The 23873-nt window shown below is 34.1% G+C and overlaps 2 protein-coding genes across 2 annotated transcripts; both read right to left on the bottom strand.

Moving 5' to 3' along the window:
• Positions 1 to 1446: 1446 nt before the first annotated feature.
• LOC105208445 (glycogen [starch] synthase) lies at positions 1447 to 6337 on the bottom strand. Its single transcript, XM_011178302.3, has 8 exons — positions 5943 to 6337; positions 3883 to 4309; positions 3747 to 3820; positions 3001 to 3473; positions 2535 to 2937; positions 2009 to 2473; positions 1810 to 1945; positions 1447 to 1747 (listed from the first exon to the last, which is right to left on the bottom strand). The coding sequence occupies exons 2-8, from the start codon at positions 4307 to 4309 to the stop codon at positions 1656 to 1658; spliced, it is 2070 nt and encodes a 689-aa protein (XP_011176604.1). The 5' UTR covers positions 5943 to 6337; the 3' UTR covers positions 1447 to 1655.
• A 6150-nt stretch (positions 6338 to 12487) lies between these two features.
• LOC105208446 (uncharacterized) lies at positions 12488 to 16555 on the bottom strand. The gene is given in 9 exon segments (XM_054233463.1): positions 12488 to 13284; positions 13346 to 13823; positions 13883 to 14440; positions 14442 to 14790; positions 14792 to 14843; positions 14845 to 14986; positions 15090 to 15821; positions 15898 to 16070; positions 16143 to 16555. Coding segments are annotated over 9 exon segments (2712 nt in total). The 5' UTR covers positions 16183 to 16555; the 3' UTR covers positions 12488 to 13096.
• Positions 16556 to 23873: the final 7318 nt, after the last annotated feature.

Genomic DNA, 23873 nt, shown 5'->3' with positions numbered 1-23873 from the left:
ATCAAAGTGAAGCAATTGAGAGACTCTCGGGCTTAACAAAACCAACATCTAAAATTGGTATTACTACTTAACATTCGTAAATCAGACCATGGACGTAGCCCATAAAAACACATGAAATAACCACGTGACACACGTTATTGTCATTCATATATGTATATACACAACAACATGTTTTTACACACATCTGCCACATTAATTTGATTTTTTCGTGACAAATAATAAAACTAAAACTTAAATCACACAAATACAAATAATACAGACTCTATTACGAGTTGCCTTTCGAATTTTTAATTTATATTATTTTCACAGTAGTATACAGTGTTCGGTTGTTGATAAATATCACGTAAAGGTGTAACATACAATAAAAACACACCGCTTGTTTTTAAAGTTATTTTAAAACTATTTAATGACAAAGTCGACTCAAAGAAATGGCTGTCAAAAATATAACTGCAAATAAAATACCAGCGAAAAGCCATATACTGTTTTCTATTATTATTGGCTCTAATTTAACCTAACAAATTAATGGATGAAATTAAAATCAGTTCGAAAATTGAATTTGTATGTCTGCACCAAAGTGTATTCAACAAAGTGAACTAAGTATTTGACATAACTTGTTTGACAATAAAATAGAAAACAATTCATGTATTTGTATACATTAACCCGTCTTTTTATCTTGAACCATATAATATATGTATATTGATAAAATTTGTTGCAATTTGTCAGTTGGAGCAAAAAACATTGGTAAATTGCTTCTATGAGTTGTTTTGCACAAGCAGAAAGTATTCGGCATTTTCTTTTATTCATTTAATTATTTTGGTTTGCATTTTGTTTACTTTTGAATTTCTAAATTTGAATTTTTGAATAAATGTAAGGGCCAAAGTGTATTCAACAAAGTGAACTAAGTATTTGACATACCCGTTTTTGACAATAAAATAGTAAACAATTCATGTATTTGTTTACATTAACCCGTCTTTTTTATCTTGAACAATATAATATATATTGATAAAATTGTTTGCAATTTGTCAGTTGGAGCACAAAACATTAGTAAATTGCTTACATGAGTTGTTTTGCATAAGCAGAAAGTATTCGGCATTTTCTTTTATTAATTTAAATTTGAATTTTTGAATAAATGTAAGGGTTAAATCAATGGCAACAAACATGTCAAATTCGGGTAAAAAAAAATGAAATGTCATATACTTAGTTCACTTTGTTGAATACACTTTAGTAAGGGTTAAATCAATGGCAACATACATGTCAAATGAAGATATACATAGTTTGTTTTCTAATTTAAGAAGAAAAATATATAGACTTAAAAAAATTATCACTATCAAAAGTGATGCCTAATAGGAAAATGCATTTTAGAACTATATACATTTGTATTTTCTTTCCAACTCTATTCGGATTTATGAATGCTCAGAATAGGCAGCAAATACAATTTGATCGTCATTAATTTCCAAACACAGCTTATGTTTATTGTGGCTAATGAGGTTTTACGGATTGTTGAGTATGCTTCCATTGAAATTACTTAAAACTATAACATAATTTAAGTCTCTATTGTATACATAAAAATTAATATCAACTGCATTTAAAAACTTTCTAAATTTGTTAATATGAATTTGCCATATATGTAAGTTAGTCTACAATTGAAATTGCTTTTACTTAATTCCCAATTCCTTCAATTCTTTTTCATCATCTACGGAATCTTCATCGTCAGAGCCATGTACTGATGGAGCAGGTGTTGTGTGTCCTGAGAAAAATGTCAATCAATTAAGTTTTTAAATATTTCTTCATATTATATTATCTAATTACTGGAAGAAGTAGGGCTTGGTGGTTCACTAAAAGGCCGCGAAAAATTCAGTGTACTGCGTGAACTGTACAGTGATCCTTCATCCACATAATCAGGGTATACTGCTTGTAGTGCCTTAACTCTAGCTTGGCGGTAATACTTTCAAAAAAGTAGAGAAAATTTTGTATTGGATTTTTTTACTTAAATACTATTTTTACTTACAATTCCTAAGGTTCTCCAATCTAAAAGATCACTCAGACGTTCTGTACGATTTCTCTGTATTATGCGTTGTCGTCGATTTAATCTTGAAAACTCCATCATAAATCCCGAAAGTTGTTGAACACTGTTCTCTAATCCAATGTATCGACGATCAACAATATATATACCGTATGACTTCGGGTCACAAATATGCTCGTTCATAAAACAACCAAAGCCAGACAAGTTTGTAGTTATACTTGGGATACCCATCACTGTACACTCTGCTGGAGTGTATCCCCAAGGTTCATAGTACGAAGGAAATACTCCTAAATGGCAGCCACGTACAAATTCTTCATAATCAATGCCAAAAAGAGGGTTTGTAGAAGTTAAAAACTCTGGATGGAAAACCATTTTCACCCTATCATGTACCGAGTTAAATAAATTACAGCGGCGAATAGCGCTCAAAACAGGATCATTCCAGTCATCAACCTAAATAGCAATGAATAAAATTAATGTATAGTGTAATGTTTTTACGATATATCTATCTTACTATATTGTGCGTTGTTACAGGTGGCATTGAATCTCTCTGCATCGCGAACATACATCGCTTAATTTTAACTAAATCATCCTTAGTAAGAAGTTCATCTGGGCTAGGAATATGGCCTTTTACGCAAGAATCAAACATACGTTTCCCAATAGAATTTTGCACGTTGTTGATGGTATCGCGCAATTGTTTAATAACTGCGTGCCCACGTAGGGAATCAACATTAAAATTATTTACTTTGGTCGGAAAAATGAGGAACGCGACAACAGTCGTATCAGGCTTTTCGTGTTTTAGCATGGCATTGAGCCGAGCCAACGATTCTATAAATATATCAGCCCCTTTATTTCCGAATTCATAGCGTCCAGCAATAAAAAAATAAAGCGTCTTATCTAAATCAAAATCCATATGTCTATAAATTTATAAATAATTAAAACTTTTTATGTACAGAAACAATTGAAATAAATGTACATACCCATAAAAATGTCCCCGAACGAATTCATTTATTTTTTCTTTCGCAACTGCATGCAAATTTTGAAATTCGTGTATGGCGGAAAATTTTTTAACATTCAGACCATTCGGAGTTATGATATCCGGTTTTCGCTTCAGTAAATGCTCTGCTTCATATCCCGTAATTTCAGATACTGTCGTAAACACATGAGATAAGTGAGTTGCGGCTCTTTCAATACAATATCGGTGGTAAATTTGTCGTTTTCCCGCTTCTTCATCTACTGCAAACTTATCCAAATTGTTATAGAAATCTGTATTACCAGCACACAGGTAACGGCCTAAGAGTGTAGCGTGTGTTGTGAAAACTGTAGCAATTTCTACATGTCGAGTCCGTAACGCGATCAAGCCAACACCCGCTTGCCATTCATGAAAATGTGCTACTATTCTAGGGGTTTGTAGTTCATGGTTACTAGAATATTCTAAAGCACGATTTCGAAACTAAAAACATAGCAATCAAATCATTGATTATTTATTTAATATATGTTTACGTTTGCCTTAAAAATAAAATTCTAATCTAACATTAATTTTAAAACAAAATTTCCCCAACATATTCCACAACTCAATTCATATATTATAGCATTATAATTAACTACATATTATGTTAACAATTACAGCAAGGCTTTGAAAAAATCACTATAGGAAAACCTTAAACACAAATGTGAGTTAAAACCTTGTTATACTAAGGCAACAAGTTAAAATGTATATACCAACCTCTTCAAGAAATTCAGCAATCATAAAGCCTAATATAATCGCATCGTTTGTCTCAACATCTAAATGTGGTACACCTAAGTTTTATTTTAAAATGTATGAAAATATTGATATTTATTAATTCGTATAAACTTCTTACCAACATGACACTTTTCCCATAACTCTGATTTGAATTGATCTAATTTCCATGCACCTGACCCGATATCAAATAATATGAGTTGCGGGTTACCGTCGACCAACCAACGACCTGTATGTATTTTATAACCCCGCGTTCTCATAGTATTTACTGCATCTAGCAGTGGATTACCGCGTGGAAATTCTATATCCTCCATTTCTGTGCGTGCACAATGCTCTTTGTAAGGACCCATGAGACATAGCTGCTCACCCATTTCTTCTGTAGAGACATATGCTTTGGAGCGTATGACTGTGTAGATACCTCCAACTTTATTAGCCACCTCCCATGCTATTTCAAAATTCCATCGATTTTCTCTGGATGCAATGTCACCACGGTCAAAGAAATCTTTTAAGTCCGCACCGGACTCTACTCGAGAAAATCGCCGATTCATCTGGAATTGGAAAACGATAAATTCATATGAAAATTTTCAGAACTCTCTAAACTTTCCTGATCCTCCATTCGAAAGGAAAGTTGTCTTCGCAACATTTTGTTCCGATCTACAATATTACTGACTATTGAATGGATTTGACATGTAATGAGAACTTGTCGCTAGCTATAATAATGCGGATCGACGTACTCCATCTTCTTATCGCATAATAAGATGTGTTTGTGTTTAATATTGAGTTGTAATCAACATAAGTTATGTCATATTTTTTCCTATGTATGTACATAAATATATATTAAATACACTGCACTGACTAAAAAATCTAAACTTCTACATGTTGCCGTATTTCCGCAATTTCTTCATGACAATTTGTCATTCCAATATTTAAATATTACATTTAATGTTCTTAATGTATTTAAATTAGCCATTTTGTATTGGTTTGATTGATTCGTACTAACAAATTTTTTAAAGCTGTATGTGGTACAAAAATAGTATTTTATTTTAGATATTATCTTTGGTTGTAAATATTTTTAAACATATGAATAAATTAAATTGAAATATATACTAACAGAATAAATAATAGTGGATATGAAACGATGCAAACAGTTGAATAAATGTGGTGACGCCCTTCAGCATAGAAATCAGAATAACACCGTAATGCTGCGATAGGTGCACAGGTCATTATGTTATCGATGGAAACGAAATTAGAGATAACAAGGTAAACTACTGCTAGAATAGTTGTAGGGCTGCTGTCTAGATTTAGCGCGTCACAAAATAATGTATTACGAACTAAATGCGTTCGCTCATTATAATACTGATAATCAATAAATTTATTTCATCTATTTTCATTAATTTAAAAATGCATGTGGCACCTTGTGAGACGTACCTAATATAAAACCAATTACGTATCTTTATTTTGCTTTATCTCCTTTGTTTATAAGAGTTTTTTTTCGACTAAATTATTTTTGCAATTCCTACAACTTAACGAGATATACATACATATGTCAAATATCCCTCCATTCATCAAATCTTGGAATTGCATAAACATAAAAAAGGAGCGCTTGTACCACTTTAAAGACATATCCACATATCCAAAACAAACTGAATATTAATACCATTTATTGAAAACAGTGCACTCTTCGAATATCGGAAATATTTAATAGTAAGTTCGTGCGGACCGGAAAATTAGATTACCTATATAAAAGTTTAGAAATTAGAAAATCTTCGAAGTGATAATTGAGTGATTATATATGTTTGCATATGAGGTAAGGTGTTGTAAATTCTTAAATTTTACTTCAGGTAAACTTTCAAATTGGAACGAAGTTATTTTTCTTGTCATCCATATTTAGTAGCAAAGCTCTGCAAAGCACGTTTCATTAAACACATTTTCTTTAAGATATCTCACTAGTATTTCATAATATTAAACATCATATTTTATGAAAATATCTTGCATTAGTTACAAAATACTAAAATATATCACATTTAGGAATGAAAATACGTCTATATGAATTTTATATAAAATAATATAATTGTGTAAACCACAAGTACACATTTTAATTAAGTATATATGTACACAATTATTTCTTTTTATATCACTCGTTAATTTTATAGTTAATATATTTCCAAAGTAAAATCTTACCTTGCTGATAGTTGGAAAGTGACTGCCTTAAACTTCGCGTACGCACCAATATGAATAAATGGTCGGCTGCAGACGGCTGACAAACTAGCTTTTCTGCAAAACGTTCTGCTACCGCTCTTATTTATAAATGTCAAATAAAGGTCAATAACAAGAACTTGCTTCACTCAAAAATTCGTCTGCCTGGACGTTCTGTCAAACTGGCTTCAAATAATAATTGTTTAGAATTACACTCTTCCAATACAATTTCTTATTAGAAGAGTTATAAGTAAGGGACTAAATTAAAAAAAGTTTTCCATTAGTATACTAGAATCACGATACACAATTTTTTTCTTTTTCAATTCTTATCATGTATTCTAAATAGTTTGCAGAAACAAACTGAGAGAACTGAATTCGAAGGTACCCTGAATACTTGCTGCTTTGGTATTTCTTTATTTCAATTATCTGCAAAGAGCTGTAAATAATTACGATACCTCTATATCATGTTGAGAGCCAGATATAGCGTTGCCACAGTCATTTATATTTTTTGACCAAAATCTTCGAATTGATTATCATCATTAATATTTTGACTATATTCATATATTTGCGATATAATTCGACTTAACTTAAATGAATTAACGTTTTGACTAAAATTAACTGAATTAGCAACTTGACATACAGCTTATTTGGACATAGCTGTGAGTAAGCGTTTAATCTGAAACATTTTCTATGAAGAAATAAAAATCAGAGCACACAAATATAACGTTATTTGACAAAACGTCGAAATAAAAGTAAATATTATGATTAACAGGGTATTGTTTGAAGTGTCCGAATAGAGGCACCCTACTATGTTCGAAAATATAGTGTGTACGTCGACCACATATGTATGTATGCAGTTCTTTTATCAGAGAACATGAAATGATAGACCGTACGTTCTCTGCACACAATGTTTTACGTTCTCATTATATGTATCTTTGTATTTGAATGCTCACAAAATATTTATTTTGGATTGGAGTTGCATGTTACAAATGAATTACTATTTTCTGCTTCGGGTATTAAATTCAAAACATTAGACCGTTCCAATTTCATTGAGATGTCTTCAATTTTATAGGATTAATTTTCGTAATTACTAGAATTTTCATTGAAAATGAATGGGGAAGAGTGAGACATGAAAAGAAACAATTTCTCCGCTTTTCGAAGTTAGGTTTCAAGACTTCGAATTTCGAAATTCATATTATTAGAATCATATAATCTCGTAAGATCTCACCAAAGAAATACATACCAATTAATAAACATACATATGTACTTTATTTCTCTTTATGACGCACAAGAGTCAATATTAATGATACGCATACATACACATGTACATAGTATATGGACATGTATACATACATAACTTCACTGAGAAATATTGTGAATTTGGAAAGGCATATGATGTTGTTTTTAACTTTTGAAGTCAACGTTAGAAATTCGATTTTATGAAGGGTATGGTAGAATCTTTGGTGGCAGGTTGTTAAATTTTATATTTTCACTTCAACTTCTCAAAATGGAGTTTACGTGGTGTTGCATGGTAACAAGTAATTTTTATACTCTCGCAACAAAGTTGCTAAGAGAGCTGTAACTTGGGAAAAAAATTTAAGATATATTGATGGCAAACGTGTTTCTTGGCACCATAGGAAGGTTGCTTTCGAAGATGGGCAAAATCGGACCACTGCCACGCCCACAAAATGGTGAAAATTTGGTACCATGAAGGGGCATGTGTGGATGCAATTTTTTTGGGGAAGTGGGCGTGCCCTCACCCATTACTAAGTTTTTTGTCTGGTAAACTACCAAAGCCATATCAAGGAGACTTTCTAGAGTCGTTTCTATTAGATACTGCCTTATACATCAATAAATCGGATGATAACAACGCCCACCTTCCATACAAAGGTTATGTTGAAAACTTCTGAAAATGCTTTAATTCAGTAAAAAAATCACCAGAAATCTTAAATTTCAGTATAAAGAAGGTACAGAAGAACTGCACTCCAAATGGTATACAAAATTTTAAATGGGTGTGGTTCCGCCCACTTATGGGTCAAAAACATATTTCCGAAATTTCTCGACCAATTTCAATGAAATTCGGTTCATAACATCCAAATCGGTTCACAACCACGCCTACTTCCTATATACCACCCGGTGCTTTCGTGCGTGAATTCGAAGAATACTGATTACATAATTGTTTTAGGCGATTTCAATTTACCGTGTGTATCTTGGAAATCTGTTGACGATTGCATTACCCCTCTTTGCACTCGTTTAAGCTTTAATGAGTTTTTGGAAGAATTGTCTGAGATGGGTCTTAACCAAATTAACTTAATTCCGAACAAGTTTGGTAAATTCTTAGATTTGGTTTATGTAGATAATACTTCAACATTTTCTGTGGTCCGGTATGATCCTTTAGTTTTGCCAGAGGACTCTTATCACCCTGCCTTGTTTACTTGTTTACAATAAACAGGACTTTTGTCTCGGTTCAACTTTGCGAAAGCTAACTTCAAAAATATTAATTGTGAACTTCTAAATTGACTTGGCCTGATTACAGTGGTAATATTAAATTAAATGTATCACATTTTAATAAAACAATTTTTAATCTTTTTGAAAGATTTGTTCCGAAATGTTTTATTACCCAAAGAAAAAGCTCTAATTTGTGGTATGCGAATGAGCTACGTAAATTAAAAAAAATAAAAAAGCTCGAGCTTTTAAACTTTATAAAAAAACTGGAGCTCTTGTTGACTATTTAAAATATTTTAAATAAATGCGTCGACAGTTTGCGGAAATTAACAAAAAATTTTATAAAAACTATATAATCAAAGTAAAAAATAATATTATTCGTAATCCGAAATTTTTTTTATGATTTCGTTAAATCCAAACGTATGATATTTAATTTTCCGTCCGCGATGAAATATAAATCAACCATGTCATGTGACAATTATAATATGTCTAATATGTTTGCAGAATTCTTCAAATCCAATTGTTGTTCAAGCTCCCCTATGAATGTGCCATATCATCAAGTGTTATGTCCGAGTACTGTAATTAATACACCAATTATTTCTGAAACAGATATCTTAAATTATTTAGTTACGTTAAAAAATTCGTTTAAATATGGCCATGATTTGATTCCCTCAAGCTTCCTTAAAAATTGTGCCAAATATATCTATCTTCCCTTAACTCTTAAAAAAGGTATTTTTCCGTCAATGTGGAAAAACTCTTTTATAATACCTTTGCATAAAAGTGGAGTTAGATCATCTGTTGAGAACTATAGGGGGATAGCTAAAACGAAAGGACTGAGTTACAATCGGATTTAAATAATTTAGTTAATTGGTGTCACTAAAATGATATGCCACTGAATCTTAAAAAATGTTAAACGGTGTGCTTTTCCCGTAGAACTATTGATCCTTCTCCCTATGTAATAAATAACTTCAGTTTAGAGCAAGTTTTTAGCTTTGTTGATTTAGGAGTTACTATGGACCCTAAACTAAATTTTAATTCTCATGTAAATTCAATAGTCTTAAAAGCTAAAGGTGCTCTTAGCTTTGTTAAACGTTGGTCTAAAGAATTTAGTGATCCGTATATTACTAAAATTCTTTTTACAACATTGGTAAGGCCTATATTGGTGTATGGTTCTGTGGTATGGAATCCTAATTACCAATCCCATTCTGATAAGCTAGAATCCGTTCAAAAACAATTTTTACTTTTTGCTTTAGGCCACTTACATTGGGATTCAAGATTGAATCTTCCCCCGTATACTTGTCGTTTAAAACTTATAAATCTTCCTACACTCACTAGTCGCAGAGAAATGCTAGGTATAATATTCGTAATATAGTAAAACTTCTGAATGTTTTAGTTTGCAGTTCATTATTTTTGTCTGATATTAAGTTTAATGTCCCATTGCGTTCAGCTAGGCAGTTTAGACCATTACTTCTAAAAATTTCTAGAACAAATTTTGAGTTAAACGAACCATTCCGCCGAATATGTCAGGATTTTAATTCCCATTCCAGCACATTTGATCCATCTGACTCAATATTTAGCATCAAAAAAACTATTTTGTCTTCTCTTAATAAGTAATCTTCAGAAATTTTTAACTTTTTGTTTTTATAAATTTTTAAATCTCAGCTGTTGAAATGTTTCTTTCTGTAGTCGAGCAGTTTGAGAACTGGACGCTTAAAAATCTCTTGCCTTTCTAGACTCGGTAAATTCCGCTTGTATGCGGACTACGCCCCACGCGTCGGTTGGGCGGGAGGAGGGTTTGGGTTTATAATAAGCACTAGTGAAGATATCGGAACAGAACTTTGCATTTATAGTGTGTAGCCCATTTCTAACAATCGCCGAAATCGGACCAGAGGTTTTCAAGGCTCCATATATCGAACATGGGGGCCTCGGTGCTTCTAACATAGTATTAGGGTTTCCAACATTCAATGGACTATATACGATATATATGATGAATATGTGGGTCAAATTGTGTATTATATAATATTAAATAAATAAATTGCGAGAGTATAAAAGGTTCGGCCAGAACCGAACTTAGCCCTTCCTTACTTGTTTTTCTTTATTTTTATACTCTCGCAACAAAAGTTTCTAAGAGACTATTATAGTTTTGTTCACATAACGGTTGTTTGTATGTCATAAAACTTAACGAGTTAGATATAGGATTATATAGATCAAAATGATGAGACGAGTGAAAATAGAGATATCTTGACGAAACTTGCTACACATGTTTCTTGGGAAAATTGATAAGAAGTTATAAAATTGATATAATCGTATAATAACAACGCCCACCTTCCATACAAAGGTTAGGTTGAAAATTACTAAAAGTGCGTTAGCTCACTAACGAAAAACATCAGAAACACTAAATTTTACAGACGAAAGAGCAGAAAGAATGGAAAATGGGCGTGGCATCAGTGTACGACGATGATATCAATATCAAAAATCGCGCGACGTTAGTTCTGTTTTTTCCCGCCTGGATAAGGAAGCGAAGAGAATGGGTCTTTAGGTAAATGAAGACAAGACGAAATATCTCCTGTCATCAAACAAACAGTCAGCGCATTCGCATCTTGGCTCCCACGTCACTGTTGACTTTTCATAACTTCGAAGTCGTAGATAATTTCGTATACCTGAGAACCAGCATCAACAACACCAGCCTCGAAATCCAGCGCAGAATCACTCTTGCCAACAGGTGCTACGTTGGACTGAGTAGGCAATTGAAAAGTAAAGTCCTCTCTCGACGAACCAAAATCAAACTCTACAAGTCGCTTATCATTCCCGTCCTGCTTTATGGTATAGAAGCTTGGACGATGTCAATATCAGATAAAACGACACTAGGAGTTTTCGAGAGGACAATTTTACGCAATTATGGTCCTCAGAACATATGTATACATGTGCCTATAAATATTATAATATCTAAAAAAACGTTTGTTCAATAGGTATTTTTATTTTAATACTCGCAGACCCGGCCACACGTTTTTGTGGCTAAGGTATACATTAAATTAGTAAATCTTTCAATGCAGAGAAAAAATTCTTACGCATAAAGACGAAAACTTTATAGCCGATAAATTTTAAAATGATTGATAGACATTATTGTAGATCTGTGTTAAGAGTAAATCATCATAATTAGTAAAACTTTGATTTTTTAATCGTATATTGGAGAAAGTAACAAATGACCAAATTTCATAGTTGGCTTTATCTTGGCTTTGGTGACGATATTGATTACCTTCTTCACAGCCAGTCTTGTTCTTTTGCAAAGTTTGATGTTGATTTATGTTACGCAGCATGATGTCAACTCACACTACTTTTAATTGCAAGTGAGTGGGGATAGTCCAGCAATTTAAAATAGTCTGTGGGATAATTGAATACGTCATCCTGGTTTGTAGTTGTGTCAACTCTCTTGGACCGAAATTCTAAATTGTCGCATTAAGATCATCGATTTCTTTTTTTTTACCACCAATATAGGTCATTCAATCAGTCATTTATAGTTCTCATATTGAGGTTTCATGTCAGGAAAACTTCTCTTTCGAGTCAATGAAGTGACAGAAATCTGTTGGAAATGTTTTTAATCCATCGAGGTGTCAACTGCGACCCTACCATTTCCAACTGCTTCTACAATCGCAGTATGATATTGTTGGAAAAACACTCGTATGTTATTTGTTGATTGGCGATTCTTTATGTGTCGCCACAAATTAGATGATTTTAGGAATGTGATTAGTTCGTCAGCAACAGTTGATCCAGGAATAGTCTGGCGAAAATCACCTGCCAACAGAATCATTGCTTCAAGAAAAATATTTTCGTTGCCGCGTAAATCTTTTAAAGTCCTGTGCAGTACCTCCTGCGACTTGAATATCTGGAAAATCTTCTTTTTGTCTGGTGTTTCGTTCATTTGCAATTTAGGAGTAATTTCAAGGCCGAATGTGCCGTTTGTCTGCCTACTAACAGGTGCCAAGTTGCCCCTATTCCCATTATAACTGAGCGTTGAAAATGAGTGAAATCGGTTCAGGAATTACCTCAACCCTCATGTACTATATTTGCTGATTTTCGTTATTCTATTGGACTTTATTTCAAATTGTGTGTAATAAAATTACATCAATAAATTGCGAGAGTATAAAATGTACAATTGAACAATGATAAAAATATTTTAACAAAGCAACAATGACAACTTTCAAAATATTATTATTTTTTGTTTTGTGTTATTTTTTATAATTTTGTTATCAATTCAAATAAAATCATCTTCTTGTTATCTTCCTCACAATTTTTCGATATATACTTATTTTCTAATCCTTTCCTGTCCCTCCATAAATATTTCAAAACAAAAATTAGCCAGATCGGTTTGGCCCTTCTCGACTTTTTTCGAAACTAACGACACAGATTGTTTGTATGGGTGATTAGAAAATTGTGGATTTAAGACTTTTTCAGGCAATTTTTCTAATTTTCCCACATTTTGCGATTCATTTTTATATTATAGATAATACATTTACATTAAATTACATATGTATGTATGTGCCTATAAACATTATAATATATTAAAAAACATTTGTTCAATAGTTTGTTCTTATATATCCGTAGGTAATTTTATTTTAATATGATACATTTTGTAAACCTCTTTGAGGTTCAACGAGTTGTGATGATTCAATCGAATTTCTTATTAATTTGTGCAATTAAGTATAATTCAGATGCAACATGCTGTAATCGGTACCTGAATGTAACAAAACTCGCTCTGGCGTCATAGGCGCAGTTAACGGTATCCACTTTTTCGATAAACCAGCATCCGAACGGGAAGACTGTAAGGCCTCCTGTAAAGCAAAACCTACAGCTATTCCCAAACAAATTGCTGGCTCACCAGTTGCTAAAATTATAAATATATCTTTAAAAGTATATGCCAACGTATAAATAAACAATTAATATACCCTTAGATCGCATAAAGCCAGCTACGTTTGGGCTGCCGGCTAACATCTCAATGCGAAAATCTATTGGCATGTCTTTAGCTCCGGGGGGTTTATAGTTCCATGTACAGTTGGTCTGCAGTTCCCCAGTATTTTTATCAACAACTATTTCTTCAGAAGTCCAATAGCCGATACCCATCATGAATGCTCCCTCAATTTGTCCAATATCTACATTTGGATTCAGACTCTCACCAGCATTTTCCAAAATATCCACCCGAGTAAGATGATAATTTCCGGTAAGTATGTCGACTTCCACTTCAACTAGACCTAGAGCACAAACAGTATAGGGATCCATGTCGTTGGCCTTACAATCTTCGCTTACAATCAAACTAATGTGTTTATTGTAAGCTGTTTGTATTATTTCTAACCATGACGGATTTTTAAGGGATTCCCGTACATTTTTTAAACGTTCATTAATTGTATTGCAGCATTTGCGAACCGCCAAAAACATATACATATGAGATTAAGAATATACAATTGCTTTACTCAGAAAGTATTTACATAGCAGAGTGTTTTGCTGCCAATAGATCCTCCCGTCACAATGCCATTAGCACCATTAATAGTATTACTACCTTCGAATCGAATCATATTCACTGGTATTCCTAATTGAAGAGACGCTAATTCTTCAATTTTCGTATTCATACCTTGACCCATTTCAATACCACCATGTGAAATGACTACTGTGCCATCACGATGATAAATGGCTAAAGTAGCAGGGAATTGTCCAAAGTAGCCAATGTGGTACTCCATGATGGTGATTCCCAGACCTTTCTTTCGCCAGCGATTATTCTCATTAAAGGTTTTAACTTTCTGCTTTCGCATTTTGTAATGAGTTGATTGTATAAAGTGTTCTATCATTTGATCCATTTTATGACCAGGAATTAAATTAGCTTTACGTACGTCGACTGGGTCTAGTCCTGTTTCAAAAGAAATATGTTCGATAACGTTTTCAATCATTGCAATTCCTTCGACGGAACCAGGCCCTCGGCAGGGTGTGTTACTGGGTGAATCAGTTATAATCATAAATCCATCTAATTTGTAATTATCAGTAAATTCATAGCAATTTTTCCTCCAATCCACCTTCAAAAGGAATAACTACGGCGGTATGTGGTTCCAAGAAAAAATGGTATTGCAGGCCCAAATCCAATTTTCCCGAGCCACGTACATCATATTTTTCTTCAACATTTAGATTTTCTATAAGTGACTTAACCGTATGATTGATTCTATCAGAGCAGCCACTGTTGATAACATCATGAAGAGTGGGTAAAACTTCAACTTCTTTGCAATCATAAGTGATTTTTACTAACTAACTAACAGCTGAAACGTTAGCAGTGGCATTTGACTCTGCTACTATTAATCCGATTGGTTGATTGTGATATTTAATTGTACCACTTACAAATAATTCTTCGTTTTCCAATTACTGGTTCATCACCAGTAATTGTGTTTTTTCCTGGAATATCTTTGCATGTTAATAAGTGTTTTTTCTTCCACAGCATTTTCTTGAAGTACCACTTGAGCATTTAGTGCTTCAAATACGATGTATACATCGGATGGAAAATCTTTATGATAGTACTTCATGATAAGATTACCTGCTAAGGTACCCATCTGAAAAAAAATATTGATATTTTAATTATTTTATAAACATAACGATAATTGTGTATTAGAATTTCAGTCATAAATATATTTAATGTTAAAATGATGTACTCACATTTCGTACTGGTATATTTGCAATCAAATCAAAGTGCTTCCACAGTTGCTCACAATATTCATATCCTTTCATGTTAGCTGCCTCCTCAAATATTGACATTGTATCTGTTAAACTTAAGTTACCGCCTAATGTAATGGCTTTTGGAGTAATACTGTGTTGTCTAAGTTTAGCTACACCATTGACATCGATAAATGTGTTAATAGAGGGATCACGTCGGAAAACACCAGTAGCAGTATTACCAGCAACCAATATATATTTGTTATTTTGTAATTTTTCGATAGATGAGAAGACTTCAGCGATTGACTTGGGCCAAGACCAATGACAACCGTCCTTATATTTTATTGACGATCGGGTACAAGAACCTTGGCACAGGTTTGAAGACTTAGTACATACTATATTATTGATGTCTTCAATATCCTGACACTCTGTAGGAACTGCAATTGTGCTATCGACTGCAAAAGACTTCATAGAGTCTAATATAGGTCGGTATCCAGTACAGCGACAAATGTTGCCTCCGAAAGAGTTTTCCACCTCTTTCATAGTAACATTGCCACCCTTAGATTTCAATAAACCATACATATTCATTACGAATCCAGGCGAACAGAAACCACATTGAGTGCCATTCATTTTGGCCAAACGTGTCTGAATCGGATGGTAGCCAACATTCTTATTACCAATGCCTTCCGTAGTTGTTATGTCCCAATCTCTGCACGTATTCAGCAATGTCAAACACTTTAAATGTAATAAGGAACCTTTTAATTCGCTAAATAGTTGATATGAATATTATAATAATTTAACTTCAACTTACAGAGTTGACAGTCCATGTTCGTATATTTCCAGTAATCGGATGTTTTCCCGTAACAACGCAAATACATACACCGCAACCGCCCTCTTGGCACATATATTTTGTACCTGTGAGTCCCGCATGTTCACGAATAAAAGTATTTAAAGTTATATCCGCTGGTAGACTGGATAGGGTAACTGCGTAAATTTATGATTAAATAAATTGACAATTGAAATTGTGTTCGACATTATTACATTAATTGTACTTACTATTGTAAATTTTGCCATTAATTGAAAAATTAGTTGACATTTTGATACTTTTATTTTTATATGCGTTTAAATGCTAATTTATTTTCAACTTGCTCCAACAGACACGTCAGTTATACATGACTGCATAAAGTATATTGAAAATATACTGTGAGTCTATCTATTTATTAACTATTAAATATTACTTTTGTTGAGTGTGCATAAATATGTATGTTCATATATACATACATTACATAAGTAGATATTTGGGTGTATTTGCCTAAGTATTTAGCTACCCTGTCGGATAACTAATGTATATGATACTACAAATAATTTAAAATATTTAAATGATTTCAATATATGTATGATATTTTGAAAATTTGATTATTTTTTTAATTCCAAACGAAAATACTAAAAATTAATGTTGACATGAGTCTTATAACTTATAAGTTAAAAATTGTACATAAAAGTTGAAAAATAAAATTGAATTGTTTCTTAATATAGAATATGCGATCTTTCTTAAAAAAAAAATATTCTTCTAATGCATCCATGTAAAAAGTTATGACGGAATATGTCTGAGACTCGAGTTAGTCCAATGAGTTTTGTCCGACACTGTATATACAGTGGAACTTCCATAACTCGAACTTCTATAAGTCGAAGATCTCCATAACTCGTACTTTTGAATTGGCAATAGCGTTTAGAAATCAAATTTCATACAAATTTGTTTCCATAAATCGAATTACTCTAATGGATTTCATAAATCATGCAACAAAATCTGGGATACAGACGTCGATAGCCAGTCAACAAACAAAATTACAGAATACATGTTTTAATGTATTTAAATAAAACTTTTTGCGAAGTAAATAACTAAACCTGTGGGTAAATTTATATTTTACAGCTTTTTGAAAAATTTATGTTTTAATGAAAATTTCTGTAGCTCGAAGTCTCTCTAACTCGAAGTTTTTTATGGATTATGGTGATTTGAGTTAGAGAAGTTCCACTGTATATGTATGTACATAAAAATACGGGGGTCTCATTACTAGTTATATGAGATTAGAAATCCAATTCAAAATAATTTGTAAACCATGCATAAACTTGAGGGGATGTTATGTTGATTATAAAAAAATATTTTTTTTATTGCACTCATCACAAAATAATTTGGATCGAAGAACAAAGTTTATTGTATTATTTGTATTTAGAATAAATAATATTTTTTTTTCTCAACAGATGTTTAATGCAATTTTATTCCGACTGAAGATACCCTTTCCCTTCCCTTTTAACAGAATTCATTTAAATTAATAATATATGTATTATGATAGGGAAATGTTTTGAATTCTTCAGCTTTTGTATATCACCTATATATTATTATTCGTATACATGTTATATATTTGATATATGCCGCTAAGTGGGTCAAAATTGTAAATTGAATCATGGGCCTGTAAAAAATAAACCATTTGGAGGTTTTATTATAAGCGATATAAAGTTGCTCCCTCGAGATAGCAATTTTCTTAAAGAGCCTCAGGCGAATTAAATATTTTTCACAATAGTTAAAGGCCAGTTTTAATTTTTTTGAACAAAGCAAAAAGCACAGAGACTTTATCAAATTTGTCGCATTTGTCGATAAAGGTCGAGAAAACAATTTTAGGTTCTCACTTTGCGGTAAAACAGTTTATCGACGGAATCAATGATTGCATGAACATTTTATTTTCGTTACGTGTAAATTGATAACGTTTTGTTCGTTTTTTTTATATTTTCATATATATATGTATGTATGCACGCAATTTATTTTACTAGCAACAAGGAACGTATAATAATAAGAAGAAGCAAATGTTAATTCGCAACTTTTTGTGTGCTAAATTATAAGGGAACATCGAAAACTAGTCACTTTGAAAAAAATACATCACAGCGTGATAGAACTGAGGACAGTAGACACAAAGGAGAAAAGGGTGTTCTCACGACAATTCTCAATGTGCTTGTTTATTTTGATTTATATTTGCAATTTATTTTATATTTTAAGTTATTTTATACAAATTTATAAATTAATATAATTACTAATAAAAAAATATAATTACTAATTTAACTGCTTTTGTCAATCACTTGAAATGATTTACATGTCTGCGGCACTTGGAACATCCAGAATATTTCACGCAATATACTATATTCAGTAGCTGGTTCGGGTGGGTCGCATTTCCGTTAACTTGCTAGAGCTTTATGCTAATTATGGTATTCTAATGCAAAATTTGCTTTTATATTTATGCTTTCTATGGTCGACTGCACTATTCTGACACCCTTCTCCCACTAAGAGTTTTTTCACTATTTAGCAGTCGTTCCTCTACCAAAGTGTTATCGAACTGAGTGTAGGGATTTATTTTTTGATGTGGTTTCATACTTTCCATTCCAGGGGGTGGTGTTGGTGTGTGTGAACGAGAAGGTAGGGATAACGAACCAATTTCGGAATCCTCATAAAACCCCATAAGCACGTCTATGGTTGCATCCGACCAGTACTTTAGGCGAAATAGTAAAAATCAGAAATAATTCTCAAAACAAATACTAAGAATTTTATATTAAATCAATGTATTAACACTCAATTCTGAAGAACTCCTATAAGAGCGTTCCAATAGTATAAAATCTTCCTCTAGAACCTTCTTCCAATACTCGGTATCATTTTCATCACTTTTCTCACGCAAAAGTTCAACATGCTCCATTAAGAGGTTATAATTTTTTTCTTTCTTTCTACATAACGCAACAGTTGGATTTTTTGCAAGTGATATTAGAAAATCCAAAAATGGCCATTCTATATCACCTTCGTAATGGTCCTTATAGAGCGGATGTTGTATGATCTCATCGCAGTCTGCCCAGATGTTCAGCATACTCCAAATTATTATCGACAGCGAATTTTTCCTGTAATCCTTCTACGCGCCTCCGCACCTCATGACTGTTGGTGCTTAAATTGCGATGGTTACGTATATAAGATGGACCAAGCCATTTGTTCGTAGCTGCGCAAATTTGCATCATCATCAGCGAAAACAGTGAGTTCTTTAATAAGTATGTATTGGTATATTCACGCGTATGATTTCATTGCGTACCTCCTGAGCGGACATTTCGCTTTATAAATAACTAGCTGACCCCGCAGACGTTGCTCTGCGCGAAGTTATTTGTTTTGAAAAGAAAACAAAGTGGAGTTTATATTGTGTGGAAAATATATATTTGCGATTTTTCTAAATTTTTTTCAATTTTTGTTTTCTTTTCCGGTAGTAAAAATATAGCTAAAATTGCGCGTGCACTCAACCTATCGTAGTTACGATAATTTTGGCCAATGTTCGGATAAACATTCGCGATGAGTTCATCTTTCGATGAAGTGAATTGACAAATGGCAGGTGGAATTGATATCAAACCTTTGGAAGCATCAACTGGAATTTGCCCATTTCCAATTCTTAGCAGAAGTTTACCAATTCTTTCCTGTAGAAGTGAGAGCCAACGCAATGCCATTTTGAGGCCGTATTATCTTTTACATATATGTATGTACATACTATTTAGAAAGCGTTTGTATGGGAAAAAGGAAAGGGTTGTCCTTAGGATTTTCCCGGCAATTATTCTAACTTTTCTCACTGACTTTAAACCTTCTCTTGATCTCCACGAACATTTCAAGACTAAAATTATACAAATCGGTTCAGCCGTTGTCGAGTTTTAGCGATACTAACGAACAGCAATATGAATATAGATAAATGAAGAACCGCTCAACCGATTTTGTTCAAACTTCGCACAAACCATCTACTAAATAGTCCGAACAAAGCCTAGACATTTGGTTTGAATCGTCGAGACCGTTCTTAATCGTTTTTATGGAAAATAATTTATTGCCTCGGATTGCATATTCATTTTTGTTTAAATATTTATCTGTGTGTAAATGTACTAATGTACGAATGTTGATTAAAAATATTTGCTTACGTTTCTAAATTCAAATAAGAATTTAGTCCACTTTGATTGAAATATTCTTAACAGGAAGTCTCAGTTTTGCGTGTGTGTATTGATTCTGTTTTTAAATTATTTGAGTTATAGTGCAGCCATTTGAAAAATTTCGGAATATTCCCGGATTTAATATCGGGCTGTCAACTTGGAAGCATTATTTGAGAATTATTTTGTGCCACTACAACAACAACTTACACTAACTTGACTGAGTAATGTTATTGCTTAAAATCTCCCCTTGAAGTGAACCGAATATTAATCAAATCGATCTAAAAACGCTCAGTAATATTGTTTATTCGTTGTTTTAACATTTGCCGACGGCAAATCAATTAATCAATAATGGTATCATATATATATACTTATTTTATATAAATAATTAGAGAATAAGACTAACTTTTTTAATCAGATATGTATAAAAGTTAACTTAAAAAGCTTGTAATGAAAATAATGGTTTATTATATTAATATTAATTAAAAATTAGCAAAAAATAATTAAAAGATTAAATGAAAAAAAGAAAGAAAATTAAATCAATTTAAAATATTTATGAATATGTATGTAAGTATGTACTACTTATCTATATATACATGTAATAATATGACATTCAGAATTGCGTACCATTAATAGGCGAATTATCGCAAAATCTATTCAGTGAATTATCATACATGTGTACATTCACACATACATATTTTCCTACTTTGCATATCTATCGAATTCCTAGGTTCGACGCTCATCATAAACATATATTTTTATTAATTTTAATAAAAATTGGGTCAAAATATATTTTTAATTAGTAATTATGTTAATTTATAAATTTGTATAAACTATCTATCTTATCATGTAACATAAATTGCAAATGTAGATCTTAATAAGTAAGCACATGGAGAATTGAGGTGAGAACACCCTTTTCCCCTTTGTGTCTATTGTTCTAAGTTCTCTCAAACGCTTTGTGTAAAAATAAAAACCAATTGTCTAATTCACATTCATAATGAATCAAAGTTTTATCACAGTGAGAAACGAACCGTCGATCTCACCACACCAAAATCTTTCCTAGGTTCTTTACCATTGACTGCCAGCACATTTAAATATCTGCCATGTCTGTGTCTTTGCTATCTGCGTTTCCCCCATATGTCAACATTGTCACGAATTCTATCCCACTTCCACAGGCTTTTAAGCCAAATCATCTACAAGTAACAGAAAATATATGAAATAGGAAATAACAAAAATATTGAACACCCTACAAAATAAATTAATATATTTTTATTAAAATAAAAACAAATGGTCTATTTCATTTAATAAAATGATTCAAATTCTTATCACTTTGGGATCGAACCGTCGATCTCACCACTCCAAAATCTTTCCTAGGTTCTTTACCATTGACTGCCAGAACATTTAAATATCTCCCAAGACTGTGTCTTTGCTATCTGCGTTTCCCCCTATATGTCAAAATTGTAACGCATCCCACTTTAGCAAGGGTTTAAACCAAATCATCCACAAGTAAAAGAAAATATATGAAGTGTAACATATTAAAGAGTTTCCAAACAGCCGCCACCATTACCTGGATTAGCTCAGACGATAGGACATAGTACTGATAGGTTAAAGGTAGCGAGTTCGAATCCAGGATTAGGCAGTCTTAAAAAATTAGTTTTAAGGCACGGACGAACAGGTAAGTAAACACCTATAACACTAACAAACAAAAATAAACATTAATAATAAAAATAACTCTACAGTAGGTGGGTGGGGGTAAAGGGGAGGTTTTTATAGAAGGACTGCAGAAAAGTAGTAGTAATGAAGAACTGCAGTAGACAGCCTAGGTTAGGTGGTGGGTCAAACGCTTTGGGTAGCCAATGGAACCTACTAGGTGGCCCAAAGCGTTTGAGCCACCACCCGGACGCACCCGCTCCTCAGGAGCGTGTCCAAGCGTGTCAAAGTGAAAAGATCGGTTTTATGGTACTCATATGATTGTCACGCTCCTGGTGAAGCTAGGTTCGCCACAAATGGCTCTAATGGTAGCCAATGGAACCTACTAGGTGGCCCAAAGCGTTTGAGCCACCACCCGGACGCACCCGCTCCTCAGGAGCGTGTCAAAGTGAAAAATTTGGTTTTTATGGTACTCATATGATTGTCACGCTCCTGGTGAAGCTAGGTTCGCCACAAATGGCTCTAATGGTAGCCAATGGAACCTACTAGGTGGCCCAAAGCGTTTGAGCCACCACCCGGACGCACCCGCTCCTCAGGAGCGTGTCCAAGCGTGTCAAAGTGAAAAGATCGGTTTTATGGTACTCATATGATTGTCACGCTCCTGGTGAAGCTAGGTTCGCCACAAATGGCTCTAATGGTAGCCAATGGAACCTACTAGGTGGCCCAAAGCGTTTGAGCCACCACCCGGACGCACCCGCTCCTCAGGAGCGTGTCAAAGTGAAAAATTTGGTTTTTATGGTACTCATATGATTGTCACGCTCCTGGTGAAGCTAGGTTCGCCACAAATGGCTCTAATGGTAGCCAATGGAACCTACTAGGTGGCCCAAAGCGTTTGAGCCACCACCCGGACGCACCCGCTCCTCAGGAGCGTGTCCAAGCGTGTCAAAGTGAAAAGATCGGTTTTATGGTACTCATATGATTGTCACGCTCCTGGTGAAGCTAGGTTCGCCACAAATGGCTCTAATGGTAGCCAATGGAACCTACTAGGTGGCCCAAAGCGTTTGAGCCACCACCCGGACGCACCCGCTCCTCAGGAGCGTGTCAAAGTGAAAAATTTGGTTTTTATGGTACTCATATGATTGTCACGCTCCTGGTGAAGCTAGGTTCGCCACAAATGGCTCTAATGGTAGCCAATGGAACCTACTAGGTGGCCCAAAGCGTTTGAGCCACCACCCGGACGCACCCGCTCCTCAGGAGCGTGTCCAAGCGTGTCAAAGTGAAAAGATCGGTTTTATGGTACTCATATGATTGTCACGCTCCTGGTGAAGCTAGGTTCGCCACAAATGGCTCTAATGGTAGCCAATGGAACCTACTAGGTGGCCCAAAGCGTTTGAGCCACCACCCGGACGCACCCGCTCCTCAGGAGCGTGTCAAAGTGAAAAATTTGGTTTTTATGGTACTCATATGATTGTCACGCTCCTGGTGAAGCTAGGTTCGCCACAAATGGCTCTAATGGTAGCCAATGGAACCTACTAGGTGGCCCAAAGCGTTTGAGCCACCACCCGGACGCACCTGCTCCTCAGGAGCGTGTCCAAGCGTGTCAAAGTGAAAAGATCGGTTTTATGGTACTCATATGATTGTCACGCTCCTGGTGAAGCTAGGTTCGCCACAAATGGCTCTAATGGTAGCCAATGGAACCTACTAGGTGGCCCAAAGCGTTTGAGCCACCACCCGGACGCACCCGCTCCTCAGGAGCGTGTCAAAGTGAAAAATTTGGTTTTTATGGTACTCATATGATTGTCACGCTCCTGGTGAAGCTAGGTTCGCCACAAATGGCTCTAATGGTAGCCAATGGAACCTACTAGGTGGCCCAAAGCGTTTGAGCCACCACCCGGACGCACCCGCTCCTCAGGAGCGTGTCCAAGCGTGTCAAAGTGAAAAGATCGGTTTTATGGTACTCATATGATTGTCACGCTCCTGGTGAAGCTAGGTTCGCCACAAATGGCTCTAATGGTAGCCAATGGAACCTACTAGGTGGCCCAAAGCGTTTGAGCCACCACCCGGACGCACCCGCTCCTCAGGAGCGTGTCAAAGTGAAAAATTTGGTTTTTATGGTACTCATATGATTGTCACGCTCCTGGTGAAGCTAGGTTC

The sequence above is a fragment of the Zeugodacus cucurbitae genome, chromosome 2 (assembly GCF_028554725.1).
Source record: "Zeugodacus cucurbitae isolate PBARC_wt_2022May chromosome 2, idZeuCucr1.2, whole genome shotgun sequence".
NCBI classification, from domain to species: Eukaryota; Metazoa; Arthropoda; class Insecta; order Diptera; family Tephritidae; genus Zeugodacus; species Zeugodacus cucurbitae.
Note: the sequence above shows the minus strand (reverse complement) of the source record. Positions and strands in the feature narration are given on the sequence as shown.